The sequence below is a fragment of the Podarcis pityusensis genome, assembly GCF_964106645.2.
Source record: "Podarcis pityusensis genome assembly, chromosome: 9".
NCBI lineage: Eukaryota > Metazoa > Chordata > Lepidosauria > Squamata > Lacertidae > Podarcis > Podarcis pityusensis.
The window spans coordinates 45,045,402-45,069,789 of record NC_138034.1 but is presented as its reverse complement, the minus strand read 5'-3'; the positions used below and the strand labels follow the sequence as shown (position 1 = coordinate 45,069,789).

Sequence of the window (24,388 nt, the reverse complement as noted above, 5' to 3'; positions counted from 1 at the left end):
GCTTAAGCCATGTATGTCTTTCAGCACCTCACTGCCACTGCCCTGTGCTCAGCTCTGGCTGGCTGAGACAGCCACCTTGCTCTTTCTAATGGTAGGGCTTGCCTTGCCACTAAAGCAGGAGATAGATGAACCTAAGCTACGAAAATTTGAACCTAACAGTGTTTCTGACTAGGCCACAATAGTAAGGACAAGAAATGTACCATCTTGGGTAAATCAGATTGAAATAATTGCTCGTAGTTTCTGGAGTACAAGGGCATTATTCATACAGGAAATATTTACAGGTTGTGTGGAGGAGAGAGAGAGAAAAGGCAGATATCTGGTATCAACATGTTGGGAAAGAGAACCAAAAAATTGCTCAGGTTTAGTGGTGGAGTTAAATTGGACAAAGAGGCTACAAGCAAGAGCTGGCTAGATTACGAGACAAACCGTCTCCTTATGTGGTTTAAAGTAACACATGCACTCATTAGAAGTTCAAGAGAAGAAAATGTATTTGCTCTTCTTGAACACATCCCACTCATGAAACAAGTGTTATATCATTCCACTCCCTACAATTGTGACAGGGTTTAGGGCAAGACATTAAGGAATCAGAGGTGGAAGGGGATTTTTTGTAAGTTAAAACACTTACCCAAGACCAGTATTAAATTATGTGACTATGGGTTATGGCCAGATCTATCAAAAGCCAATGTGAGACTTTTGCCTCAGGTGGCTGATGGGGAGAGGAGCAGTGCAATGGAGTCCCCTACCCTGGCTGGCTGGCTGCCAGTGGCACAGTTTTTCCATCTGGACCTACATGTTGCCTCCTGATGTCAGGAGGCAGTGGGCAGATGTGTTTGATAGGGCACTTCCTCAATCATCCTAATGGACCAGTCTCAAGTACAGACAAGCTTGACATCAACCCACCCTGTGCTATATACCATAGAGTTCCTTACAATGGACTGAGTTGTGCAGTCTGAATAAGCCTATTTATGCAGAAGTCATACAGGTCAATGAGGCCTACTTCCTTGGAAGACTGCAGAGGAATGTAGATTTCCATTTTTTTTTCTTTTTGTCTCATCACTGGCAATTAAGAACACTTTAGGAGAATAGGTGGTAACAGGTGTAGTTAACCTTTTCCATCTCATACAATTAACCTTAAATTTGGCCTTCCAGGTAATTTCCTGTTCAGTCAGTCCACAAGATTTGAACCAAGGTGTTTGTGTGTTTGTTTGTTTGTTTGTTTGCCTAAGCCCACCCAATCACCCTACCCCATCAGCAAAATGTAGACTGAGTTGTTAGACATGAAGGCAACTTCTTAAAATATGGCAACAGCTTGTTCTTCTTATTTACAATCCTAATCACATCATTGATTTTGGTAATCTTTCCTGCACTAAGAGCAGTTATTAATCCTCTTGAAACAGGACCAGGGTGTTTGTTTGTTTGTTTTGTAAGCCTAGATAATTAAAATTAAGCTGAGTAATGACACCCTAGAGATTTCTCTTAGAACTGCTAGGAAGACCACATCTAATGTTAATGGAGAAACTACAGCAAGAGCAGAATTTCCCATTGTAACTGAGAGCATGTATGCTTCAAAGAGTATTCAGTAAGATTGTAGTTTGAAATCCTTACTTTATGTAGCATGCTATACTGTCAGGTCAGACTAAAAAGAGAAACCTAAGAAATATTTACTTATTCAGTCAAATGAATCAGAACCTGTCTTGAACCTAAAGGAGTAATAATCTGCAATATTTCTGTAAATTGTAAGGACTGAAAACAAACAACCCCTGATTTGTTGCATGAGTCTGAAATTGAATTGCCATGTTTTTGTGCATCATGGTCACTTGGGGAATTCAAGTAATTTCCTCCTCTGGTCAATATTATTGTGTAACTAAAGAGAAGGTACTAGGGGAAAAGTATTTGCCAGAGCTTTCAAAGTCCAAATTCAAGGATGATTGGTGCAAACTTTATTAGCTTGCTTATGATCCTTCAAGCAGAGAAAGTCTTCATTTAGTGATCTTTTGACAGCCAAATAGTTTCAGTATTATCATTTCTTGCAATCCAATTTTCACAGTGATTCCGGTCATGTCTGCTTTGCAAGTAAAGTCGAAGTTCATAAAAAGAGAAGACACTGACAGGCTGTTGCCCCTAATGCAGTTCCTTGGTCATGCTTAACCAAGAGCATCATGGTAACAGTATTTGAAACACATTGGAGATTCTAGTAAAATCATTATCATCATCTATGCAAGAGTGAAGTCAGATTGTCCCTGCCTTTATCTGATAGACATAAATACAGCAGGTAAATGGTTTCTAGACATGGTAGTTATATATTAGAGGCATGCGTACCAGTTCCTGAGAAAGAACAGGAGATGGCTTTGTCTGTTGGCTTCCCACAGCCATGTGGCTAGCCCCTGCAGAAAACAGGATGCTGGACTAAATAGGCTTTTAATCTGATCTAGTAGATATAATCTTCTGTCCTTATGTGAAATGTTCTCCATCACACCATCTCCATTACCTGCTTGAATTTATGCTTCTTCCAAAGCCCTGCCAGAAGAAAGGAGAGCTACAAATTAATACAAATTAAACATGTCTAGGCAACTAATAAACCATTTGAGTACGATTTACTTGTGACCCTTGCCTTTTCTCCACACAAAAGATCTTCATTGGAATAGCTATCTCACAACAAAAGATACACAGATGTAAAATACTGTCTTCCATCCCATTTAAACAAAATCTATTTCAAAATATTTGGGTTAAGCTTAAATCTTTTCGTCTCTCGAGGGCATTGAGGTTTATATCCTTTCACTAATACTAGTCACAATTACAAATTACTATTGTCTTGTCTCGACTCAGAATCAATGATTTAATACAAATTAGATTTTCCCATGAAAGGCATGTGAAAAGTTGATTAAGAGACTGTTCTCTAGCTGCCACAGTGCCACTATTCTTCAGCAAGTTACAACTGCTTTCTCACCATGAAGTGATTTCTGTCCAGTTTGTGTGACATCCCGTTTGCACAGGCTGCTGGGCTTATTTTGATTCAGTCACAAAAATGGGTTCCATGTGGATATCCTCCAGAATAAGATTGCCAAAGGGTCATGTTGTAGTTAGAAAATAGTGGTGTGAATTACTTTGTGTTCACACTTAAATCTGTTTGATGCATCCATTCCAGGCACCATAAAGGCAGAGTAACTGCTGACTCCTGAAAAAGGAAAATGGTAAGGTATGAAAAAGTTCTCTAAGCATCATGTATTCAAAGGACTTTTTTCATACAGTGATATATAAATTACTCAAGAATGCTTTCTTCCATGGATTAACCCATTTGTTGAAGTGGGAAAATGCAGTGGTATATCAATCAATTGCTTTCATTTTTAATACCCCTGAAAGTAAAGTCCAAGGTCAAGAGAGATTGTGACATTTTCCACCTGTTGTTCTTCAGATCATTGATAATAATCGGAAAATGATAGATATTTAGGTCTTGTGGACATTGATGATTCCCAGAAAATAAAGGGGAGAGGAAATTCTATTGGCTGGCACACATGTTCCATTACAAAAACAAAGGGTAGTTGAATAACACCGTGTGCTGAAATCATCTTTTCGTGATGCCAAAGTCTTAGATAATTGCAAAGAAAACATTTTTCTGGAGGCAAAGGAGATAAATGATGATCAAGAAGACCAAGGCACTTTACAAGGGAGGGAGGAATCTGTTGCTAATTTTCCATTTCAATCTGAAAGGTGGATTTACCAGCCTGGAACCATTTATTTGCATTTCTAAGTGGCAGCATGGAGCAAAATGTGGTTTTGCAAAAGATTAGTCTTCATTTGTTGAAGTAATTGCTGCCTAAAATGATGACATATGGAGGAGCTGACAGGAACTGTGGCGGTGGGGTCGATTTTCGTCACTTGCCTCAGAAATGAAGAAATAAATAAAATAAAATAGAAAACCTCATTTGGTGCTGGCATTGAGAGAGAGAGAGAGAGAGAGAGAGAGAGAGAACAGAAGGCATATGTGCTGTAAAACTAGGCCTGGACTTCTTATTAATCAATAGCCCCTATTGAAGAGAGCCATGTACAGCCTCGCAGCTGCAACAGTATTATTAGAAAATGATATAGTGAGCATTAGGATGTATAATTCATATTGCCTTCATTTGCTCAGACCATCGTGAAAATCCATAAATCATTTTCTTGTTCATGTATTGCCTAAGTGCAATTTGTCATTTTGCATTAGGGGGCTGCTTCAGATCATCAGTGCTTCTAATTCACTATTTAAAGCTTAACAAAATGCTGCCCAGCCCTGTCTGACAACTGAGACTATATGAAAATGAAGTGCCCAACCATGGAGCTTGGACAAATAAAGATAAGAGATGCGCAGAATGCCCTTTGCAGTTCCAGAGTCTTCGTGGACCCCGAAGCCTTGTTTATGCATATTAGGTATAATCTTCTGAGATCTTACCCTCCTGTGGAACTACATGGAAATGACAGGGAATTGCACAAGACCATAGTTTGGGTGTTTAGGTGCAATGTGCACAAGATTGTGTGACTTCCTAAGAAATGCTTATATACGAGAACTTTGTGTGTGAGTTTAAAAACCTATAAGCTTTCCAACCTATCTCCATCATAAATAAAATTCAAATTAAGGTATAATCAGATCTTTCCTATAGAGAATTAGAAAAATAATAATACAGTGGTACCTCGGGTTAAGTACTTAATTCGTTCCAGAGGTCCTTAATTCATTCCGGAGGTCCGTTCTTAACCTGAAACTGTTCTTAACCTGAAGCACCACTTTAGCTAATGGGGCCTCCTGCTGCTGCCGCACCGCCGGAGCACGATCTCTGTTCTTACCCTGAAGCAAAGTTCTTAACCCGAGGTACTATTTTTGGGTTAGCGGAGTCTGTAACCTGAAGCGTATGTAACCTGAAGCGTATATAACCCGAGGTACCACATGACGAAGATGCAGATACGGTGACAACAATCTGAAGGACATAATTCACTATAACCATCTAGAAAAGTACAGTGAAAGATAAAGTGACTCAATTTTCTCTGCCTACAACACCCAGCTTTTTTTATATATAAAATAAAAATAAAATCCTACATCCCACAAATTACCCTCCATTCACTTCAGGATGGCATCTAAGTACTAATGGACAAACATGCTCTCTGGGGACACAATGCCACTGCATTCTTTCATACAGGGTTAAGGAACCCTTTATCAACCTGAAGGTCATCTTCTGGCTAACCTTCTGGTAGCCACGAGCCTGTGGTAGGTGGCATGAGAGGCAAAAATAGATGGAGAGGGGAAAAAACTGTATTTTTTTTAACCTTTCTACACACACACACACCTCTCTATCCAAGGAAACAAGCAAAAGCACATTCAGATTTCAAGGGCAGTTTTCAGCCAGGCGAGGGAGTGTGCGAAGCAGGGCTAGTAAGGGGCCTGGTGCAAGTGAGTGTGGCTGATTAGGGCAGGCATAGGCAAACTTGGCCCTTCAGATGTCTTGGGACTACAACTCCCATCATCCCTAGCTAACAGGACCACTGGTCAGGGACGGTGGGAATTGTAGCCTCAAAACATCTGGAGGGCGGCATTTGCCGATGCCTGGAGTAGGGGATGTGGTGTGGGGAGTATCCTTTAAGCCAGACAGAGAGGCTGAGGCCAGGGGCTGAGGTTACTCACCCCTGCATTAATATGGTTTGTCCTTCCTGCCCACATGCCTCTCCCATATCGGCCACTGTAACTCTCCAGTGGTTTGAATTCATCCCTGAGGCACACACTTCCATTGTCTCCCATGACAGACAGATGCCAACAACTGCAAGAGCTATAGCAGGCATAGGCAAACTCAGCCCTCCAGATGTTTTGAGACTACAATTCCCATCATCCCTGACCACTGGTCCTGTTAGCTAGGGATGATGGGAGTTGTAGTCCCAAAACTTCTGGAGGGCCGAGTTTGCCTATGCCTGATCTATAGCATACCTGTGAAGGGATTGTGATTACTATACTAATTAATTTATCTACCGCTTAGTGCCCAGATGGCTTCTAAGTTGCTTACAAAACATAAAAAAACCAATTGCACTACATCTATACTCATGGGAGAGGTTGGAAGCTTTATAAGAAGCTGCCAAAAGAGAGGGATTGTGAGCAACATCATGGGAGGGACGTTTCTAGGACTAAAGTGAAACTGTGATGCTCCCTTGTTACTTTTGCTATTGCATGCTGCATGTGCTTTAAGTAATCTTGTTATATTTATAGTACTGAAATATGTCTTTGTATGTTATTATATTTGCCATTGTTTTACTATGTTCTTAAGAAGTTGTTATTTTGCTATGTTATGAAATCGCTACTGTTATGTTTTGCTCTGTTATTATGAAATTATTTTGTAGTGTTTGTTTAAAATATATCTTGTTTCTTTATTGTAGCAAGCCACTTTGAACGTGGTGTGTGTGTGTCTGTGTGTGTGTGGAAAAGCAGCATACAAATAAAATGAACGAATGAATAATACTAACTGGCTGGGAAGCCTGTTCCTTTGTCCTTGGGGAGGGGCTGTAGCTCTGAGATTGTGCACATTGCCTCTGTGCACTCTCAGCCTAACAGGGAAGAGGCAATTATAGTGAAGAAGTCTGCAGGAGTCTTTTTGCCAGGGATGGGGAACCTCCAGATGTTGCTGGACTCCCAGCTCCCATCAGCACCAGCCATGAGCATGCCCAATGGGTCTAGGGCAGTGGTTCCCAACCTTTTCTTTTGGCCATGCTCCATCTAAAATCCTGATGCGCTGCCCCCTCCCCCCGTGACATATAATTCTTATTATTCAAAAAGTGAACTCCTATTCATGTGGAGGAAGCCTAAAAGGCCATTGACTGTTAATAACTCATTCTCAAATTGCTCCCCTTATAAATCAAATTGTCCCCTTGTGGGGCATGTGCCCCACATTGGGAACCATGGGTCTAGAGCGATGGGAGATGCAGTCTCTAGCTCAATGCTGTTGTGCGGTACTCCATTCTGGTCAATGGACAGTATGCTTTCCAGGCTTTTTCTTATCTTTTACTCTAGCATTTCTTATTTTCTTCACCCACATGAATTTCCCCGAAGAGATGCTTGTGTGTTTTCCTTGCCCCTTGTTTATTGGTTAATTATCCTACTTGGACTATCTCCCCCAGCCCCTTTCTTCTTTTTTCTTGCTTTGGAAAATGCCTGTTTTTATTATCCCATCTGGATTTCCTATTTTTCCTCAATTGCTCGGAAAAACGCCTCTCGCCAAGCCCCGAGCCATGCCACAATAATAAGAGGATTTAGGAACAGATTGCTTTCAAGTCATGTTAAATCACCACAAGCAGCCATTTATCCAGATGTTAACAAACTGCCCCCCTCCTTCTCCCAAAGGCTGCAGAAGACAGAAAGTCCGTTCTCCAGTCCACCTCACTCTGAAAAGGAACATTTGGGGCAGTATTAAAACACACACACACACACAGAGAGAGAGAGAGAGAGAGAGAGAGAGAGAGAGACGGAGACGATCAATCAAGGTAAAATAATAATACTCAAATCAGTCACCTAAGACCCAAAAGTGACCCGGACATGTGTGACGCAGTAACTCTGTTACCCTGGTCTGAAGGAGGCGAGTGAAGCTTAGCAGCACCTCAAGCCTCAGCTGTGATCGGGACGGTAGACTGCCCCTGTTTTTGGAGGGTCGTGCTCCCTCGAGGACGATGCTGGTGAGCCGCCGGGGCGTGGGGTTTACAGTTGTGCTGTGGCCACAACTGCCTTCGAGGGGCACCGCGCTGTTTATAATATACACCACGACGCTTTATAGCCGTCGTTATCCCACCCGAGCAGCTGTTTGATGTAACTCCCCTTTCGTCGTAAATCGGCTGGCGCTGCCCGCGAAAGGAAGAAAGGGGACAGGGGGAAGAGTCACGTCCAGGCAAGAGGGAGGGGGCCGGGGAAAGGTGAAGACGCTCAGACAGGGAGACAGAGCCAAGGCAAAGCGATGGTTTTTATAGCCCAAGGGGACTAAATCGCGTACAGTGCTGCCTCCTCCGCGGAGGAGCTCGCTTCTCCGCTGAACAGGCGAGGCTACAAATACAAATGGGCTCTTTCGAAGAGAGGAGGGTTGTTTGCGCCGGAGGTCTAGGCAGGGGAGCTGCTCACACAAACGGACGGAGCAGCCACACTGCTACTGCTGCTGTTACTACTCACAACTCTTTCGACGAAACGTCACGTCTGCAGCAGTGGCTCGCTCTGGCCGCTAGGAGGAGCCTGCTGCTTACATTTGCCAAGCGCGCGCCACTTCCCCTGCGGAGCTGGAGGAAACTTAAAACGTCGTGGCGGTAGATATCGTGGATTATTTACCAGCAGACCCGTCCAATCCATCTCTCGGCGGCGCATCCCGCTTTCCTCTCCTTTTAAGCGTCGGAGTCAACGACACTGAGCTTTCGAGCAGGCTTGTGCCCGCGCGCGCGTGTATACACTGACACACAGGCAAGGGCGGCTCGGGTGTTCTCTTCGGGGCAACCAAGGTGCCACAATAAGACAGCGTTTTAAAACCAGGACAGAGGAAACCGGATAAGCATTCGCCACTCAACGCACACGCGCGTCCCTTGCCAGTCCGGAGAGAGGGTGTTGAAATCGACGGCGATTTCTTTCCCGTTAAGTACATAACGGAGGCTGAGGGTGCCAGCAGAGTCTCTGATCCGGTGGGGAGGTTCAAATAGGCACTCTGCAGGCTCCCTTCCCACCCCACCAGCCTCTCCGGCTAAGCCACAGGTCCCTTTTCAGCCGGCTCCCCGGTCCCTCCTCCCCTGCTGCCAGCGTGTGACGCTGCCGCGGTTTTCCTTTTGGCTCTGTCTGGCCGCCCGTAAATTTACTGCAGCTGTGAAAGGACTAGCCATTTTGTCTGTCGCTCCCCTCCACCCCCCTTTTGCTGGCAGAGAGGCAACCCAGGGTTTTAACTGCTCAGAGACAGGAGGACCCATTCACGTGAAAAGAAGCGGAGGAGGAGGAGAGCAGCCCGCAGTGAAGAGAAGGATGCGCGCAGCTAGGCAGGGAAGGATGCTTAGAAATGGGTGGCTGGCGGCGATAGGCAGACGAGGCGGGGAAAGGAGGAGAGGGAGACGGCCGTGGCGGCGGCAGCCGTCTTCGCGAAAAGAAAGATTCCCCAGGAGGCTGGGGCTATTTGCAGTCGGAGACGGACTATTATACACGGGGAAGTCATGCTTGTACAGATCTAGGGTCATGCCTCTTTCACCAACAGCCCCGTCCCCAGTCCAATATTGCCACTGCTCCTTAAATATCCTTTCCGGAATCCTTCCTTGCGCTTTTACACCATCTTGGGCAAATGGACCCTCGGCCCGAATTAATGAGCGGGCTTAGAGCCAAGGCATAAAGCGGCTGCAGATCAAAAGGCTATCCTCCTCCAGAGGACACCAGGTATCCGATAATGTGCGCTATGCTTTGCCAAAGGGCTCGCTTGTACATTTTCAAGCAACCAGCCCCAAATTATAATGCATCATAAAGAAAAGCGCCCGCCTCAGCTCCGCGTCTGCGGCTGGAGACCGAGAAGCCGATTCGAATCGACTTCGAGAGAGACGCCGTACGTTAGAATCTGTGTACACACGGATCCATTGCCCCCGCCCCCGCATGTGTATTTAGAAAGCAAGGTAGCCCTTGGAAACACTGTGGGAATGGTCTACGGAGGCTGCCGTTTACAAGCCACTTACTCCGGAGCAATAGGGTAGCGGTCACTCACTTTTAGCCCGAGAGCACTAGTTTCGGTGGCCATTTCCGATTGACTCTGCATTGATTTTAGAGGAAGACGTGAGGGCAACTTGGAGGAATGACTGGTGGGTACATTTCCCATCCTGTGACGTCAAACCATCCCCTGCAATCCTAAACCCCTTGCTTCAGACCGAGGAGCTTCGCTGAAGCACTACCCAGTGTGTAAGCCTATGCACGCCTACTCGCAAGTAAGCGCGTTGAGTTCAATAGAGCTCCCTCCCAGATAAAAGGGAAGCGTAGGATTTCAAGCCTATGTTCTCCGGAGAATGAGCCCAAGGGCTCGGCTTACTTCCGAGTAATAGAAGTACTGTAAAAATGACGTGAGAGCATTTAGTTGCTGAGCTGCATTTTGCACTTTGACAGGCCACTTCCTACCGCTGGCCCCTCTTCTCTTTGATTCCGCTCCTCAAATGTAATAAATTATGACGCTCTGCGAGTGGGCGGGGGGGGGGGTGTTAGACACAACGACCCGGGAACGTCCTTTCCTTCCAGCGCGAAGATGCTTTTAGGGAGGCGAGTGGGAGCTTCTCGCGGCTCCGGGAAGTTCAAATATTAACGTGCAACAATAAGGCGCAAAAGCAAGGCAGCGTTGAGCCAAGGGAGCACCTACGTTCAGTTGCTATAGTGCAATTCCTCTGCGTAAAGGAGCCTTTAGTCATTGCGCGAAGGCAGGAGAGCCAATCGTAGTAAACAGACTCTGTCCCGCGGGGCGTCGAACGGGGGATTTCACCAGTTCGCTTTTTTTAGCCTCGCTGATCGTAATCTCTTCCACCGTCACTGCCTTCAAAGCACTTTTAAAAAAGCAAAACAGAAATCCCAACTCGGAAAGATGCTCCATTCAACTCGGCAGAACTTTTGAGTATACATGTTTTAGGCTAGAGTCGTCGACAGTGGGAGAAAAAGTTTGGTAGTCCGTCCATTCACAAGTTTCACTCCTCCCACCCCAAGTTTTAGCCAAAGCATGTCGCCCCATAATCTTCTTTGATCAGTAACTAGGATGGCTGTTAACAAGGTAATGAGCCACAGGAGCCAACTCCTAAGGGGCGAGGGGTCTTTGCACCCCCATAAAATATTTCAGGGTGCCCCCTCAAGTTGATGAGCATTGCCATTCAAATGGGGGGGGGGTTGCGCGCGCGCGCGCACTGGGTCATGTAATCGATTATGCAGGGTGGGGCTTACGTGGGGGACCCCCAATATTTTATTCAAGTTGGCACCCCTGCTCCCCACTTCTACAATTCTAGCACGGGACACTGGTTATAACCATTTAAGCACCCATATTTAAACTCGGCAACACAGGATAGCCAACGTGGTGCCCTCCAGGAGTTAAGGACTACAGTTTCCATCAGCCTTGCTCACTGGCAAGGCTGGCTGAGGCTGATGGGAGTTGGAGTCCATAACATCCGGAGGGCACCATGTTGGCTACCCTTGTAGTATGATTTTGTAATATGTTTGAATAGTGCCTTGCATCGGATGGGCTCTCTAATGCACAATTATTGTTTTTTAAAGCAACAACAAAACCACATCCTATCAGATTCTTGGCTAGACATAGAAACCGAGTCAGACTATTGGTCTAGGATGATATCTACTGACTGACAGCTCCTCTCCAGAATTTCAGACAGGAAACTTCCCCAGACGGACCTAGGTGCGGTGGGGATTGAACCTGCGACCTTCTGCTCTGCCCTGCCACAGAGCCATAGCAGGTACGCTGTTCATAGTAGCATAGGTGGCCCGTGGATAAATTCGTTCACCATATATTGTTATTCAGTGTCATCATCACTCTGCGAGCGCTTGTTTTGTGAAATCGATTAGAAGATAAATGCTTGCTGTTAAGGACCCCCCCCCCCCAAGCCACAGCAGGCAGTTGGTGGAAACTCCAAGTGGCTCTCCATTGCGTATCAAAGACGATCTGGCAAAGGAAAATCAAACCGCGGGGAAAAGAAAAATAAGTAAGGGAAACGTATGTCAAGTTTTCCTTGTTGGCGATGCTTTCCAGAGCAGAAAGGTACCGAAATAGGCAAAGGCGAAAGGGAAAGTCGGCAGCAGGTGGAAATTCCATCTCCACGGAGCAGCTTGTTTATTAGCGTCATGGTTTGCATTGATGACGAGAGGTGATCTCCTTGCTCAGGAGCCGCGACAGGGGAATAGTAACTTTCCGAGGCAGAGATTCCCCGGCAAGCGCCTCGGGAGTGGCAGGGCTCTTCTCTCTGCCTGAGACCGGCGCGCACGCGCGCCCTCGCGCCGAGTCGACTGGAGCGCAGGGTTCTTCCCGGGCTCCCTCCCTCCTCCCTCCTCCCTCCTCCTCCTCTCTCTTTGCTCCGTGACGACAGCTGCTGGACGTGCGGCACATCCAATGGGCTGCCGCCCTGGGGCTGTGACGGCGAGGCGATTGGTTGGCAGGAGCAGGTCGCTGCGCAAAAACAGAAGAGCCGAGCGCTCCGAGCTCAGAAACTGCCAGCCGAGATCGCGGGAGCTGGAGCTCGGGACGGGAGGCGGGCGGGCGAGCTAGCGCTAGGAGCTGCAGTAGCAGCAGCAGCACTGAATGTGCTTGCAAGCCAGCGAGAAAGAGGCAAAGCAGCCGAGGAGGAGACGGCGGAAGGAAACTGAGCGCAAAGGCATGCAAGGAAGAAGAGCTGGAGATTTAAGAGCATCTCAGCAAAGCCCCGGAGAAATTCACGGAATTTAAAGTTTGGGTCTGTCGCTTTTCTCCCCATCCTTCCGCTGGCTGTCATATTTTTGTAGCTCTCTTTAAAAAAATGTTTTGAGAGAGAGAGGACCTTCCCCGTCTCTCATGCTTTTTTCTTCATCGGAAGGGGGCATGCCCATCGCTTCTTCCCGCAGCCTTCCGCGCTCCCGCTCCGACCAGGAAGCCCAACGGAGGACAATCTTGAAACCGACCAGTTCCTCGGGATTTTCCGTGGCTACCGCTGCCTCCAGCGCCTTTCCGGCTGCCGCGGTGCAGTGCCAGGACTCTGGGAATAAATTAAAGCGGGCTCCTGTGTCTATATAGCCACCTACCTATTGCCTCCAGTTGGTCATTTCTTGCGAAGATCACCGATGAGGTGGGAGCTCGGCTTGGCTCCCTCCCGTGCCCATCTTGGGTGATATTTCTCCCTCCCCCAGCTACCCCCACCTCAATTTTTAAATTTATTTTAAAGGCAGGCGATGGGGGAGGAAAGAGAACATGAAGGGAAAGGAATCATAAATCCTTTCTAAAGCTCCCATCAATCTCTGGCGCTCCCTCCCCTCCCTCCTTCCCTCCCCGCACAGACACGGTGTTTCTCGAAGGAGGAGGGTTTTTTTTTTCTTTTCCTGGAGAAGGGGGAAGTGTTAGCGTCGGGGAGGGGGGGAAATCTCTTTTCCCCTTTTGGAGATGGTCGTGCTATTCGTCTTTGCCTTAATCTGGATGGTGGAGGGAGCCCTTTCGCAGCTTCACTACACGGTGCAGGAGGAGCAAGAGCATGGCACTTTCGTGGGGAATATCGCCGAAGATCTGGGCTTGGACATTACAAAACTTTCCGCTCGCCGCTTCCAGACGGTGCCCAATTCGCGGAGCCCTTACCTGGACCTCAACCTGGAGACCGGGGTGCTGTACGTGAACGAGAAGATCGACCGCGAGCAGATCTGCAAGCAGAGCCCTTCGTGCCAGCTGCATCTCGAGGTCTTCCTGGAGAACCCGCTGGAGCTCTTCCGCGTCGAGATCGAAGTGCTGGACATCAACGACAACCCGCCCGCCTTCCCGGAGCCCGACCTGACGGTGGAGATCTCGGAGAGCGCCACACCAGGCACCCGCTTCCCCTTGGAGAGCGCCTTCGACCCGGACGTGGGCACCAACTCGCTGCGCACCTACGAGATCACCCCCAATGGCTACTTCTCGCTGGACGTGCAGACGCAGCCCGACGGCAACCGCTTCGCTGAGCTGGTGCTCTCCAAGCCGCTGGACCGCGAGCAGCAGGCGGTACACCGCTACGTGCTGACAGCCGTAGATGGCGGGCAGCCCCAGCAGCGCACGGGCACAGCCCTCCTCACCATCCGCGTGCTGGACTCCAACGACAACGTGCCCGCCTTCGAGCAGCCCGTCTACACGGTCGCCCTGCCCGAGAACTCGCCGCCGGGCACGCTGGTGCTGCAGCTCAACGCCAGCGACCCGGACGAGGGCCAGAATGGCGAGATCATCTACTCTTTCAGCAGCCACATCTCGGCCCGTGCGCGAGAGCTCTTCGGCATCTCGCCGCGCACGGGTCGCCTCGAGGTGAACGGCGAGCTGGACTTCGAGGAGAGCAGCGTGTACCAGGTGTACGTGCAAGCCAAGGACCTGGGCCCCAACGCCGTGCCCGCCCACTGCAAAGTGCTGGTGCGGGTGCTCGACGCCAACGACAACGCGCCCGAGATCAGCTTCTCCACCGTCAAGGAGGCCGTGAGCGAGGCTGCCGCGCCGGGCACCGTGGTGGCTCTGTTTAGCGTGTCCGATCGCGACTCTGAGGAGAACGGGCAAGTGCAGTGCGAGTTGCTGCAGGGCGACGCGCCTTTCCGTCTGAAGAGCTCCTTCAAGAACTACTACACCATCGTCACCGAAGGGCCCCTGGACCGCGAGCAGCCCGGCGGAGACGCGTACACGCTGACGGTGGTAGCCCGGGACCTGGGCGAGCCGGCGCTGAGCACCAGCAAGTCCATCCAGGTGCGCATCAGCGACGTGAACGACAACGCACCGCGCTTCTCGCAGCCCGTCTACCAGGTGTACGTGAGCGAGAACAACGTGCCTGGCGCGTACATCTACGCCGTGAGTGCCACCGACCGCGACCAGGGCGCCAACGCGCAGCTGGCCTACTCCATCCTTGACAGCCAGATCCAGGGCATGTCGGTGTTCACCTACGTGTCCATCAACTCCGAGAACGGCTTCCTGTACGCCTTGCGCTCCTTCGACTACGAGCAGCTCAAGGAATTCAGCTTCCAGGTGGAAGCCCGCGACGCGGCGGGTGGAGGCGGAGGACCCGACGACCCCGACGTCGAGCAAGCTCTGGCCGGCAACGCGACTGTCAACATCGTAGTGGTGGACCAGAATGACAACGCGCCCGCCATCGTCAGCCCGCTGCCCGGGCGCAATGGCACGCCGGCGCGGGAGGTGCTTCCCCGCGGCGCCGAGCCGGGCTACCTGGTGACCCGCGTGGCGGCCGTGGACGCGGACGATGGCGAGAACGCGCGTCTCACCTACAGCATCGCGCGCGGCAACGAGGCCAGCCTGTTCCGCATGGACTGGCGCACGGGCGAGCTGCGCACCGCGCGCAAGGTGCCCGCCAAGCGCGACGCGCAGCGGCCCTACGAGCTGGTCATCGAGGTTCGCGACCACGGGCAGCCGCCGCTCTCCTCCACCGCCGCCCTGCACGTGGTCTTGGTGGACAGCGCCGTGGAGAGGCAGGGCGCGGGCGCGGGAGGCGGCGGAGGCGGCGCAGGGGCCGGCGGGGGGCTGGGTCCCGGGGGCGCTGGGGGCCCCGGCGGAGAGCACCGGCCCAGCCGCTCGGGGGGCGGCGCCGGCGGCGAGACATCCCTGGACCTGACGCTGATCCTCATCATCGCGCTGGGCTCGGTCTCCTTCATCTTCCTGCTGGCCATGATCGTGCTGGCCGTGCGCTGCCAGAAGGAGAAGAAGCTCAACATCTACACGTGCCTGGCCAGCGACTGCTGCCTCAGCTGCTGCTGCTGCTGCCCCTGCTGCAGCCGCCAAGCGCGGGCGCGCAAGAAGAAGCTCAGCAAGTCCGACATCATGCTCGTGCAGAGCTCCAACGTACCCAGCAACCCGGCCCAGGTTCCCGTCGAGGAGTCAGCCAGCTTCGGCTCCCACCACCACAACCAGAACTACTGCTACCAGGTCTGCCTCACCCCCGAGTCGGCCAAGACCGACCTGATGTTCCTCAAGCCCTGCAGCCCTTCCCGCAGCACCGACGCCGAGCACAACCCTTGCGGGGCCATCGTCACGGGATACACCGACCAGCAGCCCGACATCATCTCCAATGGCAGTATATTGTCCAGCGAGGTAAGGCGTCTGGCTGCCCTCCGGGCTTCTCACAACCTCAGGAGCCACTTACTACCAGGGCACTACCCCCCCTCCCTTTGCTGTAGCCCTCACTATCTTTTGCTAGACTTACAACAGGCCTGCCTTTCCTCCCTGGAACTGCAGGGGGCACATGTTGTTCTCCATACCCATTTTCCCTCACAACAACCTTTAGAGGTAGACCAGGCTGAATGATGGTCATCAAATGAGCTTCTTGGGTGAGAAGAGCTTTAAATCTAGGTCTCACCTGCTCCTAGTCTGACACCCTATTATATCTTACTGGCTCTTGAGCTGTAACAGTTACCAACTATCAGTGTTGGAACCTGATGCGCTTAAATCAGGTGGAAGTTCCAAGGTGGTCAAGTGAAGAGTAAACAAATATTTACTCATAAGTAAGTCCCATTGCCTTCTAGGGGGCTTACTCCTGAGCAGCTGCACATAGAACTCTCACTTAACTGGTTGCATATTTTTCTCTAATTATTAATGTTACTACTGGTATTACTACTGGTATTAAGTGTTACTAGCATTGACTTGCCTTATAATCTCCCTGCTCAAATGCTTACAGGTCTCCAGACTGTCATTTATTAATTGGCACTATCAACCTGCTGCTCAGTTCAGTTCTCTTAAGTGGGCTGTAGATTACTACTACAGTTGTGGCAAGTAGTAGCAGATGAGTAGTCAGCTGATTTATGCTCTCTCTCCAGCAACACATGCATTTCCAGCCACTGTACTGCCATCAAACTGCAGTGCAGCTTTCCTTCATCTGCACCATCTCTAATTCCTTCACTGTTATTTAGGCTGTAATGATGTGCAGTTACCTGGGGAAAAGCTCCACTGTACATAAGGGGACTTACTTCTGTGTAGACATGCCTTGTCCACCTTCTCTCTCTCTCTCTCTCTCTCTCTCTCTCTCACACACACACACACACACACCCCTTCCTAAATATCCATCTTGCTCCATCCTGATGCAGGGCAGGCTACTTGGACAGCTCTGTGTGTTCTGAGGCACCTTTTGGTTTCAGCCAGTAAGTAGCTTCTTTTCAGAGGCAGAAGCAATTGTGCACTGGGGAGCATCTTAGAAATGGTTGCAGCCAAGCGCCCACACTATGTGCATTTGAATGAAGCTAGCCTAGCTTCTTCCTTTTCTGTATCAAAGCAAAACAGCCCTGGGTCAGCTGCCAGTTTTTATTTTCCCTCAGTGCAGACCAATCCATGCATGTCAGGGAATTTTTTGCTGTTCGTTTGGTCCTTGAGTTATTTTATTGCTCCTTTCAGGAACAGCAAATCTGAAATAGTTTCTGTAATGATGCTTCTATTCAATGCAGTAAAGTTTTTTTGTGTGTGTGTGTGTGTGTTTTAATTAAAAAGCTGCCATTTATATCTCAAAGTGCCTGCCTGTATGATTAAGGTTGTGGGGGGAGTGGTGGGGTTTCTTGTGGTTATGAACATCTAACTACAAGGCAGCAGTTTTAATTAATTCAAGAATTAAGGATTTATTAATTAGCTTTTCATGACTCTAGCAGAGTGGTTCCATATGAAGCATTTTTTGTTATAAAAGAGCCATCTCAAAAGAATGCAACTGAAAGCTTCTATCAAAGCTTAACATTCTGCCACATTATGCATGTTTTGTGTTACCCTGGTGTGTAAAGAATTTTTGCAGATCACATAATCTGGACTTAACATTCTTCAATTAAAATGTGGTCTGCTGGGTATTTAATTGAGTGTATACTCTCTGTGTCTGTTACTGAGAGAAAACAGTGTTTCGCACCTTGGAGAAGCCAATGAAGAATTTTTGATAATATTTGAAAAATTGTTCTTCTAGAACTTAAGAAGAAATATTCTCCTTGTTCATCTTTTTTTTTTAATAAATAAATAAATAAATTTGTATTTGTTCTTTCCATATGCTGCAATGAAATACACAGTGGTGTTCAAATTGTAGGTTTATTATTCAGAATAAATAGTACCTCATTTGACATTTTTCACCCATTGCTATTCAATATAGGCATGGAATTCAAGAGTAATCTTTGTTTATTTGCCTTAGGGCTAATATTTCATTCCTTGCCAATGTAAGGGAAGTAAGGAACTCATATACACTAGTGATACTTGTTTCTTGGGTATTCAATGGCTTAACTATAATGCACTTATAGATCCATTATAATAATTATAGATACATAAACTGGTTTTGCCTGCAAAAAACACACTGGGAGTTCAATTATTTTTTCTAATTATTTTTCTAGACTAAACACCAGCGTGCAGAGCTCAGTTATCTAGTTGATAGACCACGGCGGGTAAACAGGTAGGACCTCCTGATTTCCTAAATTATGGCCCTAATTTTGCACAACCTGAGATGTATTTCAGCAAGTATGAAGGAGGACGTGGAAATGTGTTTACTGCAGATGTCGAATAATAGCTGGGGAATATAAAAATGAATTTGTTCAGACAGGAACATTAAGCAAAATAAATCGGCCCTGAATGAACACCTTTGAATTATGGCTTTTGGTGGGTCTTGCAGAGATTACCTGAAAAGAGAGTGGAATCTCATTTTGTGCTGGTCTGAAACGTGCCTCAAATACTTATGAGCCTCTCTTCAAGAACTGGCATATAGTATTGACTTCTCTGTGCAGAAATTAGCTTCCCAGTTTAAGCAAATTCAGCCAAATTATTCATAACAACTCTGTAGCACAGGCAGTGTAATAATGGCTACTGACTGTCCAGATGGATTATTAATACCTGGAAGTACAAGTTTTGTTTCTGATGGAAAGAGCTTCTCAGCAACAGCAACATCAGCAACAGCAACATCAGTGCTGTGAGTGGGAGGTCTGGCTGAGTGCAGCTCCACATGTGGCCATGTGATGGCAGAAGAATGTTTTATGACTTTCCCTTTTTCCTGGGTGTTCAAATATTAAGCGCTTTTTTATGTTTCTAGTTCTGCATTCCAGGAAGCAGACATAGTAAGCTCTAAGGACAGTGGTCATGGAGACAGTGAGCAAGGAGACAGCGATCATGACGCCACTAATCGAGGTCAATCCTCTGGTAAGTCTGATAAGGGGGAATCTAAATATTTGATCTTTTAATAAGCGAGGCAGCAAGGGCAATTACAGATAGATAAATAAATAATAGGCCTGAAAGTAATGGGATACAAAGTGTTTGTTGTCTTTTTCTGCAGATGCATGGATGGGTTTTAAGAGTGTTCCATTTAATACATATTTATGTGTGTGTGATTTAAAAAAAAAACACACACCACAACCTTGGCTTGCTCTTGAGAGCTACAGAGTTTTGGTATGTTAATCTGTGTGGTGGACTTTCCTTGCCTATTAGAGGTACAAAGGTACTGACACATTTGGGAGCAGGCAGAAAAAGATCGTCGGAAAAGCTGTTGAGAAGATTTCAAAGCAGTTTGCAGCATCAACTGGCTAGCAGGCTTTGTTGAGTGATGCACAAGGAGTGTGCCCCTAGGGGTTTGAATGAGAAAGAGCGAGGCAGCAAAAGAGTCATGATTGAATGGCAGTTGGATGGTGAAGGTTTGTGTGTGTACATGTGTGTGGTGATCAGTAGCGTCTCACAGGGTATCTTGAATATGTGATGCCTTGCACTTGCAGGATGCTACTTTCTATCTTATTAACCTGGCTTTTATAAGCCAATAAGTGGGCTGCATCTAATTGTGATATTTGGATTCATGATTGTGTGGTACATGGTGATTTAATCTTCACTGGCTTCTGGATGAAAAGAGAGCATAGTCTTGTGGTGGAGCTGCTTCCACCAGTTTGAGAGGAGCAAAGATTCTTTTGGCATTTATGTGGCTGTTATGCACACCCTACAGTATTCAGTGCCAGCTGTTTCTGAATTGTCATCAGCTGAGGTCTTGGAATCCAATCTTTGCATTAATAATGGTTAAGTCACAAAAGTTCAAGGGGCCTCCTGTTGGTTGTTACAGCCACACCGTTCAAGGTGATCCTCTGAGGAAGTGTGTATGTCTTGCTTTCCTCTCTTGCTAGAACAGCCTTCCTCAGCTGGGTCCCTTCCAAATGTTTTGGACTACATCTCCCATGAGCCCCAGCCAGTGCTGGCTAGAGCTGATGGGAGCTGTAGCCTAAACCATCTGGAGAGAGGACATGAAGGTGAATCCCACCCTACTCAATTTCCTCAGAAGCACTGAGAGACTGAGTGGAGGCTGGCTGGTTGGTTTTCCAGCCCTTTGCTCTTCCAAGTGTGTTGTTTCTTTTGCTACGAGAAGCCTGGGCGCGCTGTAAGATGGGGTTGGGTGGGGGGAGAGAGGAAAGCCTGTTCAAGGGCTGCTTTATATTACTGCAAGTCATTAATATGCAGACCTAATGAGACTTGAGGAAAGCCAAGAGCCTCTGAGCTCCCTGCTCCTTGCAGGGCTTCATGCTTAGTGAACAGAGCATCTATTTTGTGTCTGGGAACCTGACAACAAACCAGCTCTTGCCAGAAGTTTACATCGGAACACAGAGCCGCTCTCTCCCCCCCGCCCCTCTTTTCTCTCTCTATATCTGGCATAAGGTTCCCCCTACCCCCGACTTCCAGATATGTGCATTTTAGGCTCCTTCCTCCTCCAAGCTACCCCTAGTTCCTTTGCATCATTTTAGAGGCAGCAGTGCTCAAGCATGATAAAATCCCCCTTTGCCCTCATCTCCCTGTCTGTTTCCTTCCAACCCCCTCCCAACACACATTTTATTGCGGTACTCATCTCTCTGAACATTTCAATCAGTTTATTCTCTCAACATAATGAACCATAATAACCAAATAGGAGAGAAAAGAATAAACATCTGTACAAAGGCCTGGAATGGAGAGGCAGAATGCGGGAATATAATCATCGTAATGCACATCAAGCAAAAAGCCATTTTAGTTGAGAAGCATCTACCAGTGTACTACACTTAGCTTTTTGTTGTTGCTGTTCTCTGTGTGTTTTTAATGGATTATCTGAAATTAGGGTATTTATGATGACCTGAGACTTTTTATCTGTTCTTGCATTGCCCTAATGCATTGATGCTATTTATTTCACAACATAGGGTCCAAACTTTAAAGGCTTCATTTTGTTTTAATCTAGTTATTTGTGATTTCAACACCAAAACCAAACAAGCTAAAATGTTTGAATTTAAACCAATTCTGATCCATTTACTTAAAAAAACCACATGGTCTGTGGTATTCTTGACTTGTAGACTTGCCTGTTAAATTACAGGCTTGCGCAAATAAAGTGGAGAGGAATAAATTATATTGAACAATTTCTTTTGAGTCTAATTAAATTTTAACATTTTGAATTGAAACTTTGACTTAAGTTAATAATTGAAATAACCAGTTTTGAGAAATTACTGCTAGGCATTTATGGCTATCACTTTTCATAAGGATTTTTGCGGTATACTGACACTGTGTGAATCCGTATTCATGGAGTGTCCTGGAATATCTCACCTTACTCCTGTGACTTTGGGATACATATATTAAGCTCTTTGATAAATGCAAGACTTTCATTTTCTTCACATAGGTCACGTTTTCCCTAGCACCCTTTCTAACAAGTGGATCCTGCTTTCACTCTCACTCCCATCCATTTTCCCGTTTATTCTGTGAAAGAGAGGGAACTAGTTTTCTTTGAACTTCAGTAGCTAACAACGATCTAGAGGAGTGTTCAAGGGCACTATATATTTTCTCTCATATATAGATAGAGATAGATATGAATGAAAAACAACAAAATTAAACTGCATTGAAGAAGGCTCTATATACGATGCAGCCAAATAGTAATATGTAAATAAATGAATTCAGTTAAGTGTTTCAGGCTCCAACTTCATCAGTATTCTAAATATAAAAAATAAGAGGCTAAAGCTGGAATACTTAACTATCCCCGTCTTCTTATCCACTTATTTACATATACAGGTGTGTGTGCTTGCATTATTTATTTATGGATGTAGAAGTTGTTCCATCCGTAGCAAATGACCACAATGTCTTTCTAATCCCCACTTCCACTTTTGCTTTTAAAAATAGTTCATTTTCACTCTTAACATTGTTACTACGTGTCTTCTAATGCTGCTCTCTCGCTTCACATTTTGCTTGTTTTACTGATTCTGTTTAGTTTCATCTCATTCCAGAAGTGCTTGCATAATAGCACTGCATCAGTGATCTAAAACTGCTAATAAATGAAGTCACCTGGAAATTAATAATAAAAAAATACATAAACTCTCAAGCCCTTTTCATTTATGCCCTGTGTCTAGCATCAGGTAGAAGAAAATGCTGTAGTGTTCACTTTAGAGATGTCAGGTGTTTGTGGCAAGCTTGGAGAAAATGGTTCTTAGGGTAATGCCAGCAGGGATGCATAGCAACAGTGGACCTGGTGTGAATCCTATCTCTTGCACTGTGATTTCACTAGGTAGCCTTAGGCAAGCCATTCACAGCATCTAACTCCCCATCTTCAAATAAGCACACAGTATACTTAGGTACACCATAGGATTGCTGTAAGTGTTGCAGCAAGATCCTTGTGAAGTGCTGGAAACATTGGAAAATAACATACAAATATTAAAGGTTGTATACAGTTGGTGTCCCGCAGTTGATGGAAGGCAGTAGACCAGAGAGGGAGGTGATTCCCGCTATAGCTCCCTGTGTCCCCAGGTCTTCTACATAGGGCCCACCAAAACCCTGAAGCAAGATTTGGAGAGAAATGGGGGCCAAAAATTACCTCCTTCCCCATTCCACTGACAGAAGCCTTCTGTTAGCTGATGGATACCAATTGGTATCCTTAGAATACCACCCTTAGAATGTGCTATATACAGCTACTAAATATACCCAGATTTCCCCTTTTTCATTAAGTGTTTCAGCACAACAACCCATTACCTAATGCAACTAAGCTTAACAGTGCCGTCCTATAGATGTATAGTCATTGAGTTAAATGCTTCCAGATAAGTGGGTCTATGATTGCCTCCTTAGTACATGTAATTGAAGGAATCCCATATTATTTCCCTATGTAGAAAGGGAAAGCAGGTTGGAACAACCTCCCTATGAAGCCAGGCTACAAAGTTTGGGGCTTTTAAATGTAGTGGGGGGGGGGGGGGAGTCAGCAAGGGACATGATTTCGTGGTATCAAATTATTTTTGGTGGGAAGAAAGTGGATAAAAGTTTTTCTCACTCTCTTATACTGCTGGAACCCAGTACCCTTCAACAAACCTGAATTTTGGAATACAGTGGTACCTCAGGTTAAGAACTTAATTCGTTCTGGAAGTCTGTTCTTAACCTGAAACTGTTATTAACCTGAAGCACCACTTTAGCTAATGGGGCCTCCTGCTGCTGTCGCGCCGCCGGAGCACGATTTCTGTTCTCATCCTGAAGCAAAGTTCTTAACCTGAGGTAATATTTCTGGGTTAGCGGAGTCTGTAACCTGAAGCGTATGTAACCCGAGGTACCACAGTACAGTACTTGGGAAAGACAAAAGGAAGCACTTCTTCACACATCCCATAGTGGAATGATGGCATGTGCTACTGCAAGATGTAGTGATGGCCACCAATCTGGCTTTGGACAGCTTGAAAAGGGAGGAATTTGCAGAGGATAAGGCTATTAGTCATATTCAAGGAGGGTGCCAACAACAAGGAAGATAAGACTGTCAGTGACTACTTGCCACTTGTTCTACTGAACACCAGTTGCTAGGGATCATGTGTAGGAGAGTGCTGCTTGGTTGTATTTAAGTAATTCCTACTCAAAGTAGACTCAGTGAAATTAATGAGTCTAACTTAGTTATAGCCATCAACTTGAATGGGTCTATGTTGAGTAGGACTAGCATCTTCCCAGTGTGTTTATGTTCTGCTTATGGGCTTCCTATAGACATCTGGTGAACCACTATGAGAACAGAGTGTGTCATCCAGCAGGGCTTCTCTTATTTTCTTACGTTCTGTTTATACTGCCTGAATTTCCATCCCTCTGTGTTGAATTACAGATTGTAAACTCACTGGACATGGCTTTGCCTTCTTGTACTCTGTAAAGCATTATGGACACTGATGGCTTTATACCAGTACAACATAATATTATAGGTATTTTGTTTCCTGAAAGATGGAATGGTATATGATCTAAACAAAAGAGTCCAATTCCCTGCTGTAACTCACTGAAGTATTGTGGACTAGTTATTTGATTGAGATCAATTACAGCTCAGGAAAATCATTGGACTGTTCAGTATATTCCCCGCATAAATGTTTTTATTGGGGTTTTAGAGGAGGGAGGAATCTCAAGAGTCTAAAAAAAAAAGTAAAAAAAAAAGAATCCAACAGGAAGAGTACAACAAAAGGAGAGAGGGGGTTGGGGGGAAAGACCCCAAAGTCAACAAATGAATCCTCATGCCGTAATTTTAGTGTAGACAATAAATTTGACACAAAGTAAGGGTGCTAGATTGTGACTTCAGGTGACATAATTGTGGTAGCTTTTGGCAGGATGTGCTCCATTAAAGAAACACTTTCTGCATGTAGAATTATCTCCTGAAGGTAAATCTTTTTAGGAGTGCATCTAGTGGTGTATGTATGCCTCTCTCTTGGTGTGTGTGTGGTGTTTTTTTTAATCCATGAGTAATTAAGTTCTTGGCTTCTCTTCTGAGACTTCCAGCATAGGTGCTAAGTACC

At 46.6% G+C, this 24,388-nt stretch overlaps 1 protein-coding gene and 1 long non-coding RNA gene across 10 annotated transcripts in view; one reads left to right on the top strand and one right to left on the bottom strand.

The window, feature by feature from the left end:
* Window positions 1–234: 234 nt before the first annotated feature.
* LOC308485910 lies at window positions 235–7,749 on the bottom strand. The gene is made up of 3 exons (XR_013990851.1): window positions 7,517–7,749; window positions 2,948–3,175; window positions 235–2,517 (listed from the first exon to the last, which is right to left on the bottom strand). It is a non-coding gene; the product is annotated as an uncharacterized lncRNA (long non-coding RNA).
* A 4,440-nt stretch (window positions 7,750–12,189) lies between these two features.
* PCDH10 (protocadherin 10) overlaps window positions 12,190–24,388 on the top strand; it is a 54,145-nt gene continuing 41,946 nt past the window's right edge. For all 9 annotated transcript variants that reach the window (XM_081021891.1, XM_081021890.1, XM_081021889.1 and 6 more), the window contains exons 1-3: window positions 12,190–15,767; window positions 18,023–18,081; window positions 18,712–18,818. In XM_081021891.1, the coding sequence (XP_080878017.1) occupies window positions 13,110–15,767; window positions 18,023–18,081; window positions 18,712–18,818 (2,824 nt within the window). In that variant the 5' untranslated portion in view covers window positions 12,190–13,109. The remainder of the gene's footprint in view (window positions 15,768–18,022; window positions 18,082–18,711; window positions 18,819–24,388) is intronic.